The sequence below is a fragment of the Oryctolagus cuniculus genome, chromosome 1 (genome assembly GCF_051225735.1).
Source record: "Oryctolagus cuniculus isolate XC-2025 breed Fujian yellow rabbit chromosome 1, ASM5122573v1, whole genome shotgun sequence".
NCBI classification, from domain to species: Eukaryota; Metazoa; Chordata; class Mammalia; order Lagomorpha; family Leporidae; genus Oryctolagus; species Oryctolagus cuniculus.
Window position 1 is genome coordinate 218,565,827 of NC_142867.1, and position 22,600 is coordinate 218,588,426.

Below are 22,600 nucleotides of genomic sequence, written 5' to 3' on the forward strand. Positions count from 1 at the left end.
AATTTACCACACCCGCTATGGAATAGTGGGCAGGTTTGAAGGCTCTTGGCGCAAAGCTGCCTTGTGGTGGGAGAAAGTGGCTCTTCCATGCCAATGCTTTCCTGTACATTCCAGTGACTTGGGGCTCTCGGACACCGCAGAGACAGGTGTACACAGGACATTGTGTTTTCTTAATGGGATGCTTGTTCTGACCATGGAGGTGGGCAAGAGTCACACATGAAACACTCTTCATCAGTCAATAAATATTGTACTGGGAATCGGTTGAGGGGATACTGTTTTCTGAAGCGAGTTTTGGAGTTACTGAGAAACCTTTCCTTTCTGCTTTAGGCAAAGGGTATTTCCCCCCATCTTAGATGCCCTTTCCCGTGGTCGTCTGAGGGCCACCCACCTTCTTTCAGGCTTCACTTCCTCCATGAAGGTGGAGGTGACCACACCCTTCTCTCATGGAGTCCTCAACTGCTTTGAGAAACTGAAGGCAAGGAAGAGGACTGCTGTTAGTTAGCTGAGCCGAGCTTAGGAAATATACTGAGAACCTTAACTGCCCATCTGAGAAGCCAGACATTAATTTCTATTTTGATTATAGCTCCACAAATACTGTTCAAGTCCCACTACTCCACCAGTTATGTGATCAGGAGACACAGCATGTGCCTCTCTGCCTCTGCAGTCTCCCAGCAACTCGCAGCAGAAGAGTGGTTTCGGTGCCAAATTTGTCCTTAGACCCAGCTATAGCATGTCCCGTGATAGGGGACATTTATGACAGAGGCCACTGGATGCCTGGATATGTCACACTAACATGCTCTGAGACTACACAGAATACAGGGAGTGAACTGATTTCATTCCCAAGAGCTCCTTTGATCTTGGGAAACAAATTGGTGGATTCTTGCTTCACAGGTACAGACAAGTCAAGCAGAACAGAGGCTAAGAGCAGCACTGCCCTGCTCATCCTTGACAGGTGAGTATTTGTGCAGGAAGATCACATAGTTGGGATGCACAGAAGGGACCTTCTCAGTATCTGGTCTCTCCTCCAAGAAAGAGGTCCTTGCTAGGTCCTTAGCTAATCCCATATTATACAGAAAAATGCTCAGAAAACACTCTACATACAGAGTTACAAACCAAACCTCCAGGCAGATCTAGGCTAATTTCTTCAGATTTGGTGATTGACATATTTTTCTCCCCAGAGAGTAAATCTGTTGCATTCCAGCATCAGTCAAGCTTGCTGTATAGTTGGTTTAGTCCATTAGAAATTTGTTCACGTGTCTTGAGTGACCTAATCAGCCAAATATCTTATGTTGTCAGGGGAAAGCCAGAAATCTTAGAATTTGGAGTTATTTGGAGTATGTTGACTGATCTTTAACAAGGAAACATCTAGAGATAGTCATACAAGTTTTTAGCAGAGTCTGCTTTGTTCTTCATAGTATCTTCTGGATCCAGATAGTACTCAGAACATAATAGGTGCTCAAGAAAGCTGTGCTGAATAAATGTGATTGCCATATTTTTGTTATGCATGTGGAACTCATACTCACTTATTTTGACATTTCAATAGGCCATCTATAGCATGAAGACCAATTCATTTCTTTGAGAATATTCATGAGAAATACTAGCTCTCTTTCGATTTTTTTGGCGAGTCACTAGGAAAGACTAAAAGGATTGTCTCTGAAGGGCTCACACTGTTTTCCAGGACTTGCTTTGGACTTTTTTCAAAGCTCCTGAGCTGAAGCAAATTTATAATCAAACTGATCAATAAATGGATTACTGGTAACAAATGTATATAGGAAGGTGTGAAATATTCCTCTGTGAATCCTGACATGAATAGATCAACCCTTCATTAGGTGATCAGTGTTTCAAAAATCACTATTCATCCAGGAAAAAACCATGATAATTATCTCTCTTTTGCCTTTTTCCAATTAGTATTCTCACCAGAGAGGTATATAGAGTGAATGTTTGGGTCCTTAATTTCATAGCTAAATCACTGTCTTTATGGAATGCACCCTACCCCTGGACCCAAGAAAACCCTTGGCTGCCATTATAAATGAAGGGACAAGATTAGGAACTAGGAGGCAGAAGGATCTTCACACAATGATGCCCACTTTGCCCTACAGCAAGAAGGCACCAAAGAAAGTTTTGTCTTCCTTTGTGTAATCGACCAAGGAGACGTCACTGACATTCACCATCAGCTTGTCCCCTTCTTCCAAGGAGAACATGGCCCCGAGGTAGATGGGCTGGAACCAGTTGCCCATTTCACACACAGACTTGGTTCCTGTTAGAAGCTGGGCAGGCTCGGGGTAGTTGTCTGTTACCTTGGTGATGACCACAACGATGGAGTCTGGTTTGGTCTGTCGTCTCCTTTGGTTGATGACACCACACTCAGATGTGGTCCCTCGGAATGTGACCTGGGAGTAAACAAAGTAGTCTCCCGACTCTGGGATCACCAGGAATTTATTGGTGTAGTTCATCCGGTTCTTGGTGAAGGCCAAGCCTAGCTCATGTTCCCAATGCAGAGCTGGAAAGTGATTTCTCAAGGGCTGTGTGGGAGTTTGTTTCACAGCTGCAAAGAGAACAGAGAAGTTCAATTTGCTGACACCAGGAGCTGTAAATTTGACTAAAAAGCATCTTGTATATTTTCAAGGAAGAATAAAGTGAATTAATATAACCAGCAGCTAACAAGCGCCTTGTGGAAGAATGGGTGAAGGGTAAGTGAGTGGACGTATAAGTATGTTCAAAAAGAATAGCATCTTGGAAGGGTGTCCTGGGGCAATCTACATTGCCTCTCTGAGCTCTGTGAGATGACAATTTTGAATTTTCCTGAGACCCGTGGTCCTAGAAAAAACAATGAGTGTGAAGAAAATCTCTTATTCTTTTGTGTTCCAGAAAATGGCTTACTGCAAAGAACCATCCTTTTCCACTTGACTTAGCTAATAAGACTCATGGATCCCCCTTGTTTACCTGTGACAAGACTAGACACTAGGGCCTCACATTCCTGTCCTTTGGCCCATAAATGATGAGCTGGACTATTTTATCTCAACTGGTCAGAAAAATGTGCTTGCTGACCACTTTGGTTAGGCTTCTCTCTTTTTTCCAGACTCCTGAATGCTAGCCACCCTCAGGCTGGGAAGAATGCAGTCCATTCTAAGATCGGGCTGGCTCTGGGATACATGTTCTCAAATCTAGTCTTTCATGCTACTTCTCTGTATATGGTTCATTTTAGCTTTGCTTATTCCTCTTCATAGAAGAAAAGCCCCTTTAGCCCAACTCTTGAGAAATTTGCTGACTTCAATGTCAAAGTAGTCTCCCTATGGCCGTCGCCCTATCCCCATCAAAATACATTTGGTCCTCCATATCTGTAGGTTTTATATCCACAGATTAAACCAACTATAGTTGGAAAATACTGGGGGGGAGGGTTGTGAATTCAACAAACTATCACAGGAAAATATTGGGGAAAAATTGTGTCCATACCAAACAGATCATTTTTCCTCATCATTATTTCCTAAAAAATTTACAGTGTTTTGACTATTTACTTAGCATTTACATTGTACTAGGTATTATACATAATCTAGAGGTGATTTAAAGTATACAGAAGGATATTCATAGATTATATGCAAGCATTATATTATTTTATGTAAGGGGCTGGAGCATTAGGGGGTTTGATATCGTCAAGGATCGGGATCCCAACTCTCCCAGATACTAATACAACTGTTGTCTCTTCTCTCCTTCATCCTCCCTCTATCAACAATCCTTTAGTAATAGTTACTAAATCTAGGTTCATTTTTGTTTGATATGTCTTTTATTTTTAAAATAGAGACAATAACACCTGTGAAAGGACTATAAGAGATGGTGTATCTTAAATACTTTGGTAATTATGAATATCTTCTGAACTACAGTCTTATTTATTTGAAGGATAGAGAGAGAGAGAGAGAGACTGTGCAAGAGGGTATTCCCATTCACTGGGTTTGCTCCCCAAATGCCAAAATCCCTGCAGTGGCTGTTGGATGGGTTTTGGGGACAAAGCCTGGAGCTAGGAACTCAAACCAGATTGCCCATGTATGTGGCAGGAACCCAATCACTTGAGCCATCACTGTTGTCTTCTAGGATCTGTATTAGTGGGAAGCTGGAGTCAGGATGTCTTAACTTAGATGTTAACTGCTAGGTTAAATGCCCACCCATAAATTCATTTTAATTTGCCTTTCTTGTTTAGACATGCTTTAATCCCAAAAGAGGACATTTCAGAATCAGATGTTTCCTCTGATTGTCTTCAAATCCTGTGATCCATGGTCATATGAAATACAGACCATAATTGCTAAAGAATCAACATGCAGGACATATATTGGAACCAGAGACCCAGAACATTTTGGAATATTTCTCTCACATTGACAGGGCCAAAACATAAGCTGGTGCATTTTGCTTGTAGAGTAGAAGGGACCTGGGCTTTGGGCCACATAGACCCAGTTCCAACTATGATTCTGTAGCATGCTAGCTCATTAATCAACTATGTAGGCTCATTCTCCTCTCTGAGCCTCACTGTTCTGTCTGTAAACTACGGGTAAGGCTCATTGAGAGTCCTGTTCTGAAGACCAAGTGAACAGAAATTATCACCACAAAGGCTGAATACAGTTGTATTCACTACATACTCATTTTCTCCCCCCAAATAAACCAGCATCTTCAATTTTGACAAATCAAAAATGAATCTATTTTACTACTTACTTTTATATGTTCTTATGTTTACATTATTCACAAAGATGTAGCATATAAACATATGAATGAACACTTATGAAGTTTATCTATTGCAGAAGTAAATGATAGAATCAAATATTCAAGTAAGATAACCTGAAATAAAATTAACACTTTTGGGATAAATATAAACTTACTATAATTCCCTATAACTGCCTTTGGAATACACAGCACTCACCATTATATACCAATACTAGAGTTTTGAGATAGGTTGTGTTTACAGAAACTTTAATAACCTTCACACTCAGTAGGTGACATGAAATCTGGTCCCTGGAGTTTTCTAGGCACCCTTCCTATCGCTGACTAGACTAAAATTGCTTTTGCAACTATGAAGCATGTTCAAAATGTGTGGGGTTTCCTCTCTTCCCTCATTAAAATGTCCCTGGAAAACTCTGATGTGTCTTTACAAAATCTGTAAAGGGCATTTTTACTCATCACCCTCGGTAGTCTCTGCTCTCTCTTTATGGATGCTGCAGTGGATTAAAAGTTTTTTTCTCAGATGATGCAAAAGCAAATTCAATAAGTCTCTAGACAAGACAGCATCTATGAACTAGGTAGATGATTTTAACTATGTCAACACAGTGCAAGTAGGAGTTCGGGTAGGAAGTGTGTTGTAATGGAAACTAAAGTTTTGAAAGTCAAGCTTGAATTTCTTTTTTTTCTTTTTCTTTTTTTTTTTTTTAACAGGGAGAGCGGACAGTGAGAGAGAGAGACAGAGAGAAAGGTCTTCCTTTGTCGTTGGTTCACCCTCCAATGGCCGCCGCGGCCGGCGCGATGCAGCCGGCGCACTGGGCTGATCCGAAGCCAGGAGCCAGGTGCTTATCCTGGTCTCCCATGGGGTGCAGGGCCCAAAAACTTGGGCCATCCTCCACTGCACTCCTGGGCCATAACAGAGAGCTGGCCTGGATGAGGGGCAACCGGGACAGAATCCGGCGCCCCGACCGGGAATAGAACCCGGTGTGCCAGCGCTGCTAGGCAGAGAATTAGCCTATTGAGCCGCGGCGCCGGCCCAAGCTTGAATTTCAATTCTACTTCCTAGTCATGTAAGTTGTGACAAGTGAATTTTATTGTCTGAAGCTCAGTTTCCCCATCTGCAAATAGGAGTGACTAATCTTTACTTCATTGAGCTGACAGGCAATGAGATAAGAGAATGAATGTTAAATGTTTACTACAGTGTCTGGTGCATATTGGAAACTTAATAGAACATGGACCCTCTCCTTCCCCATGTATTTCTAGTTCCCTTATTCATAAGAAGAGTGGCATCTCTATACTTAGTAGTTTTTAGGGTTTTCCAGCCCAACCTGTTAAATTCTTCTCATTCTTATAGATGGGGACTAAGTGATGGTAACTTGGCAACTCCCTGGTCCTAACCTTCACTCAATATTTACCACAAATAACACCCTCTGAGTCAAATGATAATGCAAATGTCTTGTGGCATAAAAGTATCACCCTGCAGAAGGCAAATTTTCTTACAGTCCTGAAAGAGAGAGAAAGAAAGAGAGAGAGAAACACAGACACAGACAGAGAAAGAAAGAAAGAAAGATAGATAAAGACTGACTGAGACTCCTGGTGCAATTCCCAAAATGCCTACAGTGGGTGGACTGTTCTGGGCCAAAGCTGGGAGACTGGAACACAAACCAGGCATCCCATATGAGGCGTAGAAACTCAATTGTTTGAGCCATTACCTGCTGCCTCTCAGGTCCTGCATAAACAGGAAGCTGGAGTCAAGATCCAGAAGCTGAACCAAGTGCCCTGACATGGAAGACACACATCTTAACTGGTGTTTTAGCCACTAGATTGAATCCTCACCCTACCACCGACAGGTTTTAAACATGTATTTCTGAATTGTCTTGATCTTTTTTCCAGAGTCTTAGAGGAATATAAACTCCAGCTGTTAGGTACCTGGAATTGATACTGTAGATTTGGGAAACTGACCAGCTGATATTATGAGGTTGCACTCAACAGCCTCACACCAATGAACATTCTTTGGAAGCACCTTCCTCATTGTAAGTATCCTGTGATGCTCAAGGCACAGGTAAACTGGATGTGTTGGCAGCTCAGGGACCTTTTTATCTGTGATCAGGTCCAGAATTGCTTGAAGCTCTGAGTCTGAGGAAAGCCTTTTCTGAATGCTGGATTTGCAAATGAGGCAGGTGAGAAAGGAAGAGGGGTGAGAGAATCTGATAGAAAATGCCTAAAATACATGGGCCTTTGGGACATTCACAGGGAGGAAGTTCTCCAAAGTCCCTCAAATGAGAGGAGTTACCTGTCATCAAGGGGTGCGCTTTCTAGTTTGAAACCCCTAGACTGAGTTCTGGTACCTGTCTTGAAGAAAAGCTCAGGACCATGGATAGTGGTCTCTTGGAAAACACTTTAGGGAGACTTACCTGTCAGGTGTGCCCTTGGCTTATTTCCATCAGCTCTGAGAGGCATGTCTGTAACAAAAAGAAAGATATGTTCTATATGTGTTAAGGGGTAACTGGAGTGAAGACAGGGTTTTAGGAATTGCAGGCACCCATGGAAGAAGAGAAACATGAATCTCCTTCAGTTTGGTCCAATTCCACTGGTTATGGGTTTTTGTATTGGAATATGGTGTCTGTAGTTAGCAGCATTGGAGATAAGGGAGACACAAGGGTAAGTCTTGAACACAAAAGAACCTTGGCCCGGTGACTTTAGACAAGTTAGCTAGCCTAAGACTCTGTTTTCTCTAATATGGGCACGGTGACCCTTACTATGCATGGGGAAGGCTCAGCATGACTCTTGGTACATAATCAGTGCACACTTTGCTGCTCCCCTCAAGGTACCTCTGTAGGAGCTACTTGGCCTTTTGCCTTCTTCATGGTCCTTTGAACTATCCACTGGGTTGTGTGGGTGTACCAACAGAAATGAGATGGGCAGGAGGTGAGATCTAGCCTGTAATCATGTCCTTGGCAGTTTCTTTTCTCTCTCTGGGGCCCTGATTCTCCCTTAGTTCTTGAAAAGACTCAGACATTCCCTTTGGTTCTCAGAAATAATATTAGATTAAGTATTTTCAAACTGCAGTGATAAAGATGCTGCTGTTGGTGGTAAAAAGCAAAAATCCATTGATTTCTTGATGATTTTCTAGGCATTGATCCAATCCTTTTATAGATATTAACTAATTTAATTCCCACTCAAGTAGGGAGAGTGTTATTTTCATTTTTAGAGGTAAGAGACTGAGATAGGTGAAATTATTTGACCACAGGTGGTACTGCTAGTAAACTCCAGAGCTGAGTTTTGAGTCTAGGCCATTAGTGCCACGGGCCATGCTCTGGGCCATGCATTTGGCCAATGCAAACTTTTGCCTTCTTAGTGATTAGGGGGGAAGCCTCATTGCTCTTCTGGGTTTGCATCTGTTGGCTTAGCAACTTGGCAATAAAGACTGACCCCTCAACCTCCTACATGTCAGAACTACTAAAATTGTTTTTGTTCCTTGCAAGAAAAGGCATAGAAAATGAGCATACTTACAAGCTCTCTGTTGTGAAGGTCCAAACTCCCGTCCTTTTAGAGTCTGTTGAGAAAGAAATACATGGTTCAGAACACCTGTGCTCTCTCAGACCCCAATGCCCATATAATTTCCCATAGCATGGGTGTGATTAACATACTGCTGATATCCAGCCTGGGAACTCTGCAGTGAGGGAAATGGGATTGAGAACGTTTTGACTGCTGAGCACCTTGTACCTTAGCTCTGTACTCTCCCCTTGCATCACCCCATGGTCCCTCTCTCTCTGTTAGGCTTGTCTCTGAAGCTCAACTTTAAAAAGTCCTTTCTCAAAACCTGCTCTATGCTATTCTAGGGGACCTCAGCCTCTTGTCCTTCTATTATTTGAGCAAATAACAGCACTTGCTTTATTTTCTTTTCCCCAACACAATTTAAAAATTGGGACTATTTTTAAAGAATGATACAGAAAAAGAAAACATGGCTATATTCTCTTTCTTATTATCTTCAATAATTCCTTTGTTTCTGTGCAATAAACAAAGACTTTTTCATCATTGCAATCCTAATGTGTGAATCATTTCAGATACCACATGAGAGTGGAAAAGTAATTACCTTCTAGGCAGACAGACCTGAATTTGAATTCTGAGTCCACTACTATCAACAACTCGATATTCAGTAAGGTACTTTTCCTTTCTGAGCTTTGCTGTCCTCATTGTAAAGTGGGAATAATAACATCTCGAGCTCTAAATTGCTCATTGGGGGTGAAGTAAGGATCAAATCAGTGTGTGAATAAGCATAGAGAATACGAATACATAGAAAATGAAGGACTACTACTCAGATGCCTATGCAAAGAACTTAGCAACAAAATTGTGCTCTTTGCTTAGAAATAAGTACCTCCTTCCTACATTTGACAATATATATTTTTAAACTTTATCCTATGTGATGTTTGACTCAACCCCATCTTCTGACTTGGTTCTTACAACTGTACAGTCCTCACCCACAGAGGGATCCTCTTGTCACCCAGTACACTTGATCTATTTGACATCTTAAAAATTGTATGTGTATATGGTGTGAGTGTACTTGTGAAGGGAATTGTGAATATGAGTGTAAGAGAATACAGCTCCATCAACAGGACAGGGTGTGAGCTGATGTGTTTTAGCCTCTTTGTGTCTACCTGTGTCTGTGGTATGTGCTGTATACCTGAATGTACGCGTGGATATCATCTTGTCATTGCTGAGTGTGACAGCAGTGGTCTTTTTTTTTTTAACATTTATTTAATGAATATAAATGTCCAAAGTACAGCTTATGGATTACAATGGCTTTCCCCCCATAACATCCCTCCCACCCGCAACCCTCCCCTTTCCCACTCCCTCTCCCCTTTCATTCACATCAAGATTCATTTTTGATTCTCTTTATATACAGAAGATCAGTTTAGCATACATTAAGTAAAGATTTCAACAGTTTGCTCCCACACAGAAACATAAAGTGAAAAATACTGTTTGAGTACTAGTTATAGCATTAAATCTCAATGTACAGCACTCTAAGGACAAAGATCCTACATGAGGAGTAAGTGCACAGTGACTCCTGATGTTGACTTAACAAATTGACACTCTTGTTTATGGCATCAGTAATCACCCTAGGCTCTTGTCATGAGCTGCCAAGGCTATGGAAGCCCCCTGAGTTCACTGACTCTGATCATATTTAGACAAGGCCATGGTCAAAGTGGAGACAGCAGTGGTCTTTTGGTAGCTCAGACTTCCAGGCTGTTTCTATTTCCAGGCCAGTGGTGGAGGCAGAGATCCTGTCTTTGAATGATTAACTGACTTCATTGTCTCTCCAGCCCCTTTCCCACCACTTCCTACTTCTATCAATAGCACCACTACTGCTTCCTCCTGGCGACCAAATCTGATTGTTACTTCTTTCTCCTTCTACAAACCCAAGGGCTGTTTTTTTTTTTATTTTTTTTATTTTTTTTTTTATTTTGCAGTTTTTCTCATGCCTCCACTGTAGGCCTTGGAATGCTGCTTGCCTGGATTTTCTCAGTAGTCTCCCCTTAGATCTTTTTGCTACTGCTTTCTCCCTTTCTCTGATCTGTTTTCTAGCCTCCTTTAGAGGACTTTTTTTATAAAGCTTCATATTATCAATACACAACTCTGCTCATAAACCTTGAATGGCTCTGCCCTTGCTCTTCAAGACAAAGTCTATCTTATCTTTGCATTTGAAGTCCCAGTCTACTACCCCAGTCTTGTTATCTTAGCCCTCTGTGTTCCCAGACAGAAGAGGAAACCACAGTGAATGATCCAAGGGGACTGAAAAATGCAGTATGTGCAGCTACTGTCTATTGAGTGAGTGCAGTGGTGGCTCCATGGTAGGCCAGGTCCTTCACAGACATCATCTCCTTCATTGTCACAACAGAGTTCTAAAGTATAGCCAATTTCTATCCTCATATTGAAAGTGGGGCTCAGAGAAGATGAATAATTCACCCAGTGTCCTACACCTGGAAAGTAGTGTAGAATTTTAACCCAGACCAGTTGATGTCAAAATCTTAAGCCCTAAACCCTGTACCCTGTAGGATCTGGACAAGCTATTGACCTGGTCAAGTGGATGAATAAGTATGCAAGCCCAGAGTTCAGAAAGCCCAGAAGCAGGAAAACCAAGAGAAATTACCCCAGAACTGAATCTTCCGGGGCCTACAGATACTAGCCAGGTGATAAAAGAGGTGATGACCTTCCCAGCCAAGGCCATCAGGCTTGTGCAAAGAGTAAGGAGGCCCAGCAGAACATGGGAGAAATTAGAAAGTGGCAAATCCTTATGCTGCCAAATGAATAGAGAATGTACACTTAGCCTGGAATCATGAGTGTGAAGGCCTTTGAAAACATAATTGCTGTGACCATTTGTCCAAAATCAGTAACTTTGATGCCTTTTGAGGTGCTGATGAAGAATCAGCCCAGAAATGAGGTTGTTGTGTAGCCTCTTGCCTTGCTTGCTATTGACAGAGCTGATAAAGAAATTGGTCCTTTGGGAAGGTAGAAAGCTGAAGGTGGGTTCCCAAAGAGAATTGGGGGAGATCTTGAAGGTACCCCCCTTTTGCAGGAAAGGGCAACTTCCCTGGTTGGCTTTCTCTTGCCTCATTTAATTCTCAGCTGAGACGTTTTCTTGAGCACTCTGGTTATTTCTGGCTACGCAGACACTCAGCCAAGAGTTTGGAGCATTTGTCCTTGATTCAGTGGTCATCATCACGTCATCATCAGTGTGTACATGGGATGTAAACTCATGTCCTGATTTCTCTGCTGGATTTCTGTGACCTGGGCTCAGAGTTTGCTTTGATAATGTGGATGGACTTGTGTGGATTTCAGTGACCCAGAATGCCCCCTCAATACCCAGAGGCTGTGACAGTGCCTGGTGGCAGCTGTTGCAAACAATAACATTGAAGAATCCACAAGAACAGCAGTTGGGGCTGTCTCTCCAAGAACAACAACGCACAGCGTTGCCTTGCTCCTTTTCTTTTCTTTCTTTTTTTTTTTTTTTTTTTTTTTTGACAGGCAGAATGGATAGTGAGAGAGAAAGGTCTTCCTTTTGCCGTTGGTTCACCCTCCAATGGCTGCCACGGCTGGTGCGCTGTGGCCAGCGCACCGCGCTGATCCGAAGGCAGGAGCCAGGTGCTTCTCCTGGTCTCCCCTGGGGTGCAGGGCCCAAGCACTTGGGCCATCCTCCACTGCCTTCCCGGGCCACAGCAGAGAGCTGGCCTGGAAGAAGGGCAACTGGGACAGAATCCAGTGCCCCGACCGGGACTAGAACCCGGTGTGCCGGCGCCGCTAGGTGGAGGATTAGCCTATTGAGCCGCGGCGCCAGCCACCTTGCTCCTTTTCTTAATGATGACTCCACACATCATGGGAGGAAGAATTTATGACAGCAAGCTGATATGAATGGGAGATTAGAGAGGATGAAATAGTAGCTTATTTGGGGAAAAGATTTATCCACTTCAGCTGTTTAGATGCCATTTCTCAAGATGATTGTTGACAACACCAGGCCAATAGAGTACCTTCTGTGACCCAACCCTGACTTTTCTCCATCAAATCTGGGTTGCTCTGGGGCACCAAGGAAATGCTAACCCCTGAGGGGTGCTGGGACGTGTCTGAGAACGTGTCTGAAGAATGGCATCATTTGCCTTTGCATGTGTCCTCAAACCACTGGCTGAGAACCAGCATGCAATTTTATTCCTTATTCATGTGCTTGTTGTTTTCTCTCTCTAGCTGGATTCATGAAGGGGACCTGGTTGATCTGTCTTGCTCTCCACTGAATTGTCAGTGCCTTAAGCACCTGGCACTTCTGTCAGATTATGTAGTTGGCAACATGTGCAGATTCTCAGTCACCAGGAAGATGGAGGCAGAAATGAATCCAGGAAGTGGGGTGAAGTTCAGATTCAGTGACTTTAGCCAGAATTTTGCAATCACCAAATCTAGGAAAGAGATCATTTTGTTTAAAAAATTTTTTTTGATTACATAGAGTGGGTTACCACGATTTTTAAAACTAGGATCCCTTAAGGTGTTTATCAGTCTCTATGGGGAGCATAATCGTGGCTCTAGCATATCTGCTGAAAGTTGCAAGTCTTGGTAAGGAGCTAGAGTGAAAAAAGACAAATATGGAGCTCCCGCTCTCACAGCCATTGCAGTCCATTGAGCTCCATAGAGACAATGCCAGGTAAGTGAGAGCCAGAGGCCACTGGGCGACTCTGTGCCTCGCTGTGGGAAAACAGTTAGACATGGGCACAGGAGATCCGAAGAAGCTGAGGGGCAAAATGTCATCATGCGCATTCTTGGTGCAAACTCGCCGGGAGGAGCACAAGAAGAAACATCCAGATACTTCTGCCAACTTCTCAGAGTTTTCTAAGAAGTGCTCAGAGAAGTGGAGCCCACGTCTGCTGAAGGGAAAATCTGAAGACAAGGCAAAGGTGGACAGGCTTGTCATGAAAGAGACCTGAAAACCTAGATCCCTCCTACTGGGGAGACAAAAAGAAGTACAAGGATCCCAACACGTCCAAGAGGCCCCCTTCGGCCTCTTCCTTTTTTTGTTCTGAGTATTGCCTGAAAATGAAAGGACATCCTGGCCTAGCCATTGGTTACGCTGCAAAGAAACTGGGAGAGATGTGGAACGACACTGCTGCAGATGACAGACAGCTTGGTGGAAAGAAGGCTGCTAAGCTGAAGGGAAAATACGTAAAGGACATTGCCACATACCGAGCTAAAGGAAAGCCTGATGCCACCAGCAAGGGAGTCGCCAAGGCTGAAAAGAGCAAGCAACAGAAGGAAGATGAGGAGGAGGGAGAGGAGGAAGATGATGATGATGAATAAGTTGGTTCTAGCGCAGATTTTTTTCTCTTGTCTATAAAGCATTTAAATCCCCCCCATACCACTCACTCCTTTTAAAGAAAAACATTGAAATATAAGGCTGTGTAAGATTTGTTTTTAAACTGAACAGTGTCTTTTTTTGTTAACACAATACTGAATGTGTCTTTAGAGAGCCCTATCCTGGTGGTATCTTCAGTAGCTACTGACCAAGCCTGGTACAGCATGGGGGATATAAATTGGCACGAACATTTAAAGCAAGTTCTCATTGGTGTGCAGCACAAATTAGTTATATATGGGGGTGGGAGTTTTTTCTTCAATTGTCTCTGATGCAGCTTACATGAATTAATTGTTCTGTTAAGTGAATACTACTCTGTAATTGCAAAAAACTTGCAGCTGTTTTGTTGACATTCTGAATGCTTCTAAGTAGATACAATTTTTTTATTAAAAAAAGACAAACATGTATGTCCATGGTCATACATCTTAGTGGGATGTATGACCCACTATAGTCCCAGGGAAATTTATCCTTTCCTTTTTCAAAAATGATGTATCTTTATTTATTTGAAAAGTGACAGAGACAGAGGGAAAAATAGAGATCGTCCATCCACTGTTCACTCTCCAAATGGCTATAGCAGTTGGGACTGGGCCAGGCTGAAGCCAGGAACCTGGAACTCCATCTGAATCTCCTGCTTGGGTGGCAGGGGCCCAAGGACTTGAGTCATCTTCTAATGTCCTCCCAGGCCAATTAACAGGGAACTGAATCGGAAATGGAGCAGTCAGGACTCAAACCAGTGCTCCGTTACGGGATGCTAAGCTGTGGCTTAACATGCTTCACCTAAATGCCAGCCCAATCTTGGAACTTTCATCCTCATTTGATTTGTTGTTCTCCTTAATTTTTTTATATGTTGGCTGGTAATCCTTGACTCAAACTGACCATGACTATCACTGTGGGCATTTTGGAATTACTCTAATTCTTCCCATTGGGAAGAAGGCAGGGAGGAGGGAAGGAGACTACTCTTTCTTTAGTGGTTGCTGGGTCCTGTATGGGGCATTTATATGTGTGCTCTTTTTTTTATTTTTTATTTTTTATTTTTTATTTTTTTGACAGGCAGAATGGATAGTGAGAGAGAGAGAGAGTTAGAGAGAAAGGTCTTCCTTTTGCTGTTGGTTCACACCCTCCAATGGCCGCCACGGCTGGTGCGCTGCGGCCGGCGCACCGCGCTGATCCGAAGGCAGGAGCCAGGTGCTTCTCCTGGTCTCCCATGGGGTGCAGGGCCCAAGCACTTGGGCCATCCTCCACTGCACTCCCGGGCCACAGCAGAGAGCTGGCCTGGAAGAGGGGCAACCGGGAAAGAATCTGGCGCCCCGACCGGGATTAGAACCCAGTGTGCCGGCGCCGCTAGGTGGAGGATTAGCCTATTGAGCCGTGGTGCTGGCCTATAAGTGTGCTCTTGATCTAAGAGTGCAGCTACTTTGAAAGTTCACATCACTGTTTTTATAGTCTGTGTAAGTCTTCTAACGAAAAGTTAAAGAGGTTAAGTGACTGTTTAAGGTCAAAGAGAAAGGGAAGGCCTGGTCTCTGAATTTTGAGATCAAAGACCGTGGCACATATTCGAAGCTCCACAAACAGTAACACAGGGCATGACAGGTGAATGATCTGGAAGCAAGATGATCTTTGAAATATCCTGGCATTTCCCCAGAAAAATCCCTTGAGTGTTTTTAGCTAATGGCCCACTTAGCCTTTCTTCCCATATTCTGTAGTAGGCTCCCTTTATCTATTCATAAACGGGAAGAGATATTCATCTCTTGCTGCCATAAATGCTGCAATTGCAAAGGCATAAATGTTTTATGACCCACAACAACCTCACAGCCACTTCTAGGAGAAATACCTTTGCTTCCTCATATCTTCCTTTTATTTCTCCCTGTTTATATTTGCATTGGGGTAATCCATAAATTTTTATTCCAAGGTCATTTTATTTCATCATACTCTGAAGTGCCCTGGACAGGGCTTGACGTGCGCTATTCGGCCTAGCAGAGAGCAAAGATTCTGGTGTTTGCAGTGAGCAAATTTGGAAATCCCAGCTCTTTTATCTCTCCTGGGTTGTGGTTTTGCAAAGCACCTAACCTCAGGGAGACTTGGTTTACTTATCAATAAAAGCCAGCAGGAATCTTTTCCTCCCTTATTATTGTGACAGCTCAGAAAGAACACACGCAAGTAAAAGGGCCATCCAGGTTCTCTTCTTTCTTTGGTCTCAATAAATGCTCCTGGCATGTGTTGTTGGTTTTGTGTTTTTCCCTTTTGGTCTTGTGACTTTAGCTGTCAACTGATGCCACCCTGGATTCCCTTTATAACCGTGCTGTAACTAACTTCAGTGAGTGCGGTTTCTTTTCCCTTTTCACATTCTAACCTTGTGACCAATCATGTCACTGTAACTAAAGTGAATGTATGCTTTTTTCTCTTCACGTTCTGCTTGACAAAGCTAATTGCTGATCTCATGATTAATGAGACCATTGCTTAATTCAACAAACAAATGGTGCTTACCTAAGAATTCCAGGGACAGACAGCTGGGAATTGGTTAGAATCACAAGACCTCAGACAAGGAAGGAATTTGCAAACAACAAGGCTAATGCCCAAAGAAGCACTATCTGACCAGGGTTACCCACATTCTCCATAAACAGTCAAGGTTTAGGTCAACAGATCACTGACCAGCTGGTTTTGAGCTGACTGGAAATTTGCCTCCCTAAACTTCCATAATTTTCTTTTAATTCTTTAAAAAGTGCTCTTGCTAACTGGGCAGATGGGAAAGGCATTTTGAGACAGAGGCGTCTGCTTTCCCCCTAAGATTGCTAGGCTTTTACTTAAACCTGTTTCCTTGCATCATCTTCACCCCTGGTAAACTGGCCATTCCATGAGAAACAGCCCGGCTTAGTTTTGCTGGTATGAGTGGCTGGTTCAGATCCTTTAGGAGCTCTGGATGGCTTCCTCTTTTCCCATGGGCACTTCATGTGCTTCCTCAGTCCATTTTTGGCTTCTGGACACCTGCTCTTTATCCTGGCCCCCATCAGGGGACAGGCCTGGAGGTGACCTCTTGAGGCCAGTGACCTGCAGCAGCATAGCTGCCTGGTGATGGGTGTGCTGTTGAGGGAGGATGCTGGAGCTCCCCCATGGGGGAGCAGCATTCAGGGTGTGTGTGTGTGTGTGTGCTGAGTTTAGGGGGTGAATGGAGTGGATGCTGAAATTGCCACCTATGCGCCACAGCAGCTGTCTAGGATGCACATCTGGCCTTGCCTGCCCTTCCTTCACTTCCCAAGTGCATCCACGCTACCTCTGCCTTCCCTGCCTTTTGCTTTCTGCGACCTGTGGAGTGATCGGGCTTCTCCTCCAGGTGTGCCGGGGTTTCCTGTGGTTACAGCAGATTATAGCTGCAGAGAGATCCGTGTTTTCCAGTTTACAAAGCATTTTTAGCTCAGCTGTCGGTGTTTCCTCTAGACAACACTGAAAAGGGACTAGCATTACTGTCTTTGTTTCCAAAGAGGGCACTACTCGAGTGAGCAAGCCAGGTGAGGCAGGCAGGCAAATAATGCCTGCTGAGCAACTGCCCTGTGGCCATAGATTTCTGGACATCTTGTAGAATTCTCACCACTGTGCTATGAGGGAAGTCTTTCTCTAGATTATGGGTCCATGGTCCAAGGGGGTCTGCTGGCTTGCCTATACCCAATCCTTCTGCATCCAGAAAACACTTAGTGACTTGGTTGCATGCCCTGTGTAGCTAGGTACAAGGAAGCAAAGAAAGGAATTTGCATGTGTGGGGCATGGATTATGGATTTTACAGGGTTAACTCCTCCTGGCCACTTTGGGGGCCCTGTTGGTCTGGGTGGAAACCAGCAGGTGTCAGGAGGGAAGAGGGCTGCAGGGCTCAAAGACCAGTGTTCCTTAGCAGGATTTTCAGGAAAGGGAGGGCGTGAGATGGGAGGAAGCTGAGAAAATGGAGAGAGTGTGGGTAGATGATTGCAGAAGGAGGACCTGGGAAGGCAGGAAACTGGGCAGTGGTGCAACCCCTGGGCAGGAACTCCCTCTAAGGTGTACCCAACCGTGCATGGTGCAGTCCTGAGTTTCCACCCTGCTGGGCTTGGGGTTGAGTCGCCACCTTGGTACTGCCTGCAATACTAACTCTGTGTGCCAGAGCGGAGCCCCAGGGATGACACCCTGGGGCCTCCCTGAGGGCAATGGGAACCATTGAAGGGCCCAAAGAATGGCCAGGCTATGGTCAAAAATAGCTGTCTAAGAATGGACCGGGAGATGCGGAGGGAGGGCAAGACTGAGTTGTGCAAAAGGAGGCAGGGGATGGCTGCTCATCATCAGAGACCCAGGAAAGCCCTCTGGTGTCAAAAGGTGCCCTCTGGCCAGGGCAGGCCACATTCCAAGCAGGTAGAGAAGTTGTTCTTTGTGTTGTAATTTCTGAGAGCTGGGAAGTTCCTTGGTTTTCACAATGATAATCACTACCATTAACTAATCTCATACTTCCTGTCAGCGACTTTAAATACTTTATTTCTAATTAGCCTCACTTTGTGAGGAAGCTGGGGCCCCGCGGATTGAGTAACAGGCTAAGAAGTGGGGAGGCCAGAATGTAAACTGAGTCTGAACTTTTGACCCATGATGTGTCCAAGACGCAAATCTGCCCGATAGCCTGCCGAAGTGGAAAGGTCCTAGGCAGGAGTGGGGTTCTTTGTCCTTCCAGGCCCATTTGTCTGTTTATAGTAGGAATCGCAGACCATATGAAATTATCAACTTAAAAATTAGCCTGTTATAGATTCATTGAATCTCAAGACCCACCTGCAGAGCTGGGCTAGACCAAATGATTTCATGGGCCTCCTATGGCCCATGGGCCGGATGTCCCCTGCCCCGTAAACATTTTATTGTCCTAACATTTTTATATAAGTGATACACACATTTTGCACCAAAGAATATACATACCCACATGACTCACATTCCCATTTCCCTTCTTCGGACACTGGCAGAGTGACTAATTTGTTTTATGCTCTTTACGAGATAGTCTATGCATTGTTAAACACATTCATACATGTGGATTTTACTTTTTCCTGAAATGAGGTGCATTCTACGTGCTGTTGTGCACTTTGTCCTTTTCGCTTAACTTGCAGGTTACGGAGAGTGCCTGCATTTCTTTGTGTGTCTGCAATCTCCGAGCAGATTGCTTGTGAGTGCGCTGCATTCTACTTGAAGTGTCTGTTCCTTCTCCCTACCTCTGTGGGAGGGTTTCTGGCTTTGGAGAAGATTTTGTTTCTCATCACGTGTCTGTAACATAAGCACGGACCCTGCCTCTGATCCTCCCTTCCTCTTTGGAAAAACATGGGCAGCCCTAACTTCCCTCCACTGCCCCTGGCTGGGGGTCCTGGGAGGAGGATTCCGAGTGTGACATAGATTTGGTGGGCGAAGCTGTGGAAGTGCTGGCTGGGAGGCTGGCATGGGGCAGGGGGAGGCTCACTAACTGCAGGAAATTGTGGCAGCTTGCCCCCATGATGTTACCTGTATTTTTCTTTAGCCCACAGCATGGCAGTCTGGCACCTGGGTCACCATGACCACTGCTGTCTGAATGCTTGGGGCAGGAGTCCGCTGACCGGACCTGGGTTGGGCAAATCTCCTTCAGAGCTCTGAGCCCCTGTTTCCCAGAGCATGAAACAAAGGGCTTCAGGCTGGGTAATCTTCAAAGGCTTCGTTCCCCGCAGTGGCAGTGGTGGGTTGTGGTCTACTGGCTTTCATCTGAATGAGGTCCCTGACCTGAACCTCAGGAACAGCATGGTAGCTACAGGTGCCTCCGCTCCCTCCTCCAGGATGCCCTCTTCCCTGGATCACTGTCTCCATGGCGGGGTAGGGGAACATCTGGAGTCCACAGCACCTCTACATTGCACGGGCCCATTTCCTTGTCTGACTCATGCATCAGACTTGAGGTTCTTAGAGGTCAAGATCAAGTTTTCTCAGCAATTCCTTGGCACAGAGCGACCATCACATCACAGTAACTGTGTGTGCACTGTATGTAGCTCTCCCCCTCTTCCCTACGCACAGTGTGTTCTCACGAGAGCTTTAATGGTCTTGTTAGCTTATGGGTATTAGTAGCCTCTTTCGGTAGAAAAGGAAAGAGGCTCTAAGAAATGAAGCCTCTTGCTCTTTACAGATGGCTGGAAACTGCTGAGCCTCGGTGTGTAAGAACCATATTTCACCGTCTACCAAGTTCGCCCTGGTAGCTGAGTTTTCCATCTTCCATTTCCCCCATCTTTGGCCATTTCTTCTGACCTGGTCATTGAACCTGAGCCCTTCCAGGTCCATTCTCTGCCCTTCTAAGCCCTGCTCTGAGCTCTGAGAGGCTGAGCTCTGGGCATGGCTGCCTCCTGGCTCCTTTGAGCCTTGATTTCTCATTGAGCCTGGACAATGGGATCAGAGGCTGGGAGGAGAGGACAGTCAGCAAACCCTGTCCCCCTCTCTCTGTCCTTGCCATTCTGGCCATGACTGCCTTTTCTCCCCATCCCTGAGACCCACTGGGCAGGCCCTGTCGCAGGCTTTAGTTCTCCCTGGGTTCCTCATGCTGAGGAGTGGGAACTGGTTTCTCACTGTGGCCAACCCTGGATGTTTCCAGCTATTTTGTTCCCTTCTGTCTGCATCTCTGCAGCCAGGTCTTTCTTGAAACCACTCCAACTGTTCCTTAAATGCTCTTCTGCTTTGAATGCTCGCCTTTTGAATGGCCCAGCTGTTTCCTTTCAGAACCCTGATTGCTCCCTGTGCCCCAGCCTGGCCCCTATTTCCCTTTCTTGTTATTCTGACATACTGAGAAGTTCCACAGCCCAGTCAAGATTTCCTTTCCCACATGCTCCCTCTCCAGGGAGATTAACCAGAACAGAATGGGTAGTGTTAGGCCTGCTCACGGCTCAGGCACCTGCAGTAGAGCAGGTTCAGGGACAGACCTAGGGATGCAGTAAAGAGACTCAGCGCCTCCCTTCATGATGGCTCAGCTCTCCCGCTGGCTTCCTGACTGGAAGTTGCTGCCTTCCCTGAACTGTGGCTCGCATGGGAGTCTCAGCCATCATGCTGCTGGGTTCTCTTCAGAACCTAGCAGGGTGCAGGTTGCTGGAGGCTACTCAGTGCTCCTTCTAGTACAACTGTTTCCTGGCCAATAAGGGACAGAGTTCCAGAGCACCCACTGGACAGTACAGTTTGCTTCTGGTGCCTATGAGAAGACCCCCCACGCCTTCCAGTTCTCCTCGAACAGGAGGAGCTTTTCCGGGTCATCTGCTTATTTCTAGATGTTAAGAGTGATGACTTGTGGCACGAACACTGCTTCCTGTATCGCGGTCTGTTTGACTCTGATGGGGTGGTGAGTTACACATTAGCCAAGGCCTGCTCACTGTCATGTATCTGCTTGGAAGGTAGCCAGGGTTGTTTAGACTGGATTTCTAATTAAACCAATGGAAGAGTCTAAGTTCTCCTTTGGAATTTAGTACTTTGCACCAAAATTTAATCAGTCACCAGATTAAACCAGAGCATTTTAAGAAAGGATATCATTTGAATGACATTCCATAGGATCTGAGGTACATTGCTGATGGTACTTGTCTGCCGTCCTAAGCTTTCTCCTTGACACCTGTACCTTCACCTCCATCACCTTTATTCCTGCTTTACTGTATATATTATTTTGTTTTTGACTAAGTTTCTCCCCAGATCCCAGCAAGACCTCAGAGATAGATGATTAGAAAATTCTTTCTTAAGCATTAAGAAATAGCATTTCTAAACCCAAGAGAGTTCTTTAAATAAATCACATATAGAAATATAAGCATGCTATATCATCATGCTGCTGTACATTTGAATAGAATCATATAAGTATGGCTATAATCTAAATAAAATCATAATTTATTAGGAGACTCAGAACAATCCATTTTCTGAATACAGTTGTGGCCATACTATATCCTAAATTATTAGCAGTGATCATCTCTCAGAGCTCATGCATATTAATAGTTTTCTTCATTTCATTGCCTGAGTTTTTTAGCTTTATCGTCAATGACCATGTATTAGTTCTTAATTTAAATTATTTTTTTCTTCCAAGAACAGGAACAGTTCTCAATGATCAGTATATCCTGATTATGATCATCTAAAAATATGGGGCTTGAGGTTATTCTGACATAAACATAAAAAGGGACAGTTATTCCCCAGAGTTATCAAAAACAACAGGCAAGCTGACCCTTCCCACCTTCCCACTCTACTCTTTTTCGGCATGTGGAGGAAAGGAATATGATGCATCATGGAGCTTATCCTCTGTTCAAAGCTGGAATAGCTGTCACCGCCCGCCCACCCCAGCAAGGCGTGTGCCGACCCTCAGGTCAGAGCAGAGTGTCTCTTACCTGGAACTGTACACAGGCTTCTCCCTGTGTCTGGAGCTGGCCAACGAGCAGGTAGGCACTGAGTCCGATGAGGATGGAGAGAAACACCAGGCAGCAGGTGAGAGCCCAGCTTGCGCTGCTGTTCCTGGCTTCCAGCCTGGCTCTGGCTTTGGGCCTGCAGATGCCATCCTGGGGCAGCATTTCCACACTGGCTGTTTCCCCAAAGTCCAGTCCCAGATTCTCTGCCATACTCCCGCTGGTCCTGGAGGTGTCTCTGACTCCTCCTGGGTGGAGAGACCCCCCCATTAAATAGAAGACCAACTCAGTGGGTGAATTAATCACGCTGCCTACTCCTCCCCTTTCCCTGCCCCCAGCACACTGTGGCCCTGCCCTGCAAGGGAATGCACCGCCTACAACAGAAACCAAGTTTGGTTTAAGGGAAAAAAAAGAAGAAGACGGCTTTCCCAAGCATATTTATATACAGTATGCTCATGTACTCCTTCCTTCGTTTACAGAAGGAAGTTAGGAAAGTCCCTGGAGGAGGAGAAAAAGAATTCATCAAGTCAGTGGGTGGGACAAATTGAAATAGACCTGCTCCTTGGTTGGAGTCAGGCCAGTGGTGCTTGGCAGGGCAGCCTGCTGCTTCCGGAAGTGAAAGTGAGGGATGGGGAGGTGTGTGTGGCTACTGATG

The 22,600-nt window shown here is 44.8% G+C and overlaps 1 protein-coding gene, 1 long non-coding RNA gene and 1 pseudogene across 2 annotated transcripts in view; 2 read left to right on the top strand and 1 right to left on the bottom strand.

Moving 5' to 3' along the window:
* On the bottom strand, window positions 1-22,391 carry TNFSF15 (TNF superfamily member 15). The gene is made up of 4 exons (XM_002720515.6): window positions 21,931-22,391; window positions 8,212-8,254; window positions 7,113-7,160; window positions 1-2,545 (listed from the first exon to the last, which is right to left on the bottom strand). The coding sequence occupies exons 1-4, from the start codon at window positions 22,213-22,215 to the stop codon at window positions 2,094-2,096; spliced, it is 828 nt and encodes a 275-aa protein (XP_002720561.5). The 5' UTR covers window positions 22,216-22,391; the 3' UTR covers window positions 1-2,093.
* The window catches only part of LOC127493231 (uncharacterized), a 287,450-nt gene that overhangs the window by 114,158 nt on the left and 150,692 nt on the right, over window positions 1-22,600 (top strand). The window lies entirely within an intron of this gene.
* LOC149128872 (high mobility group protein B1 pseudogene) lies at window positions 12,845-13,635 on the top strand (annotated as a pseudogene).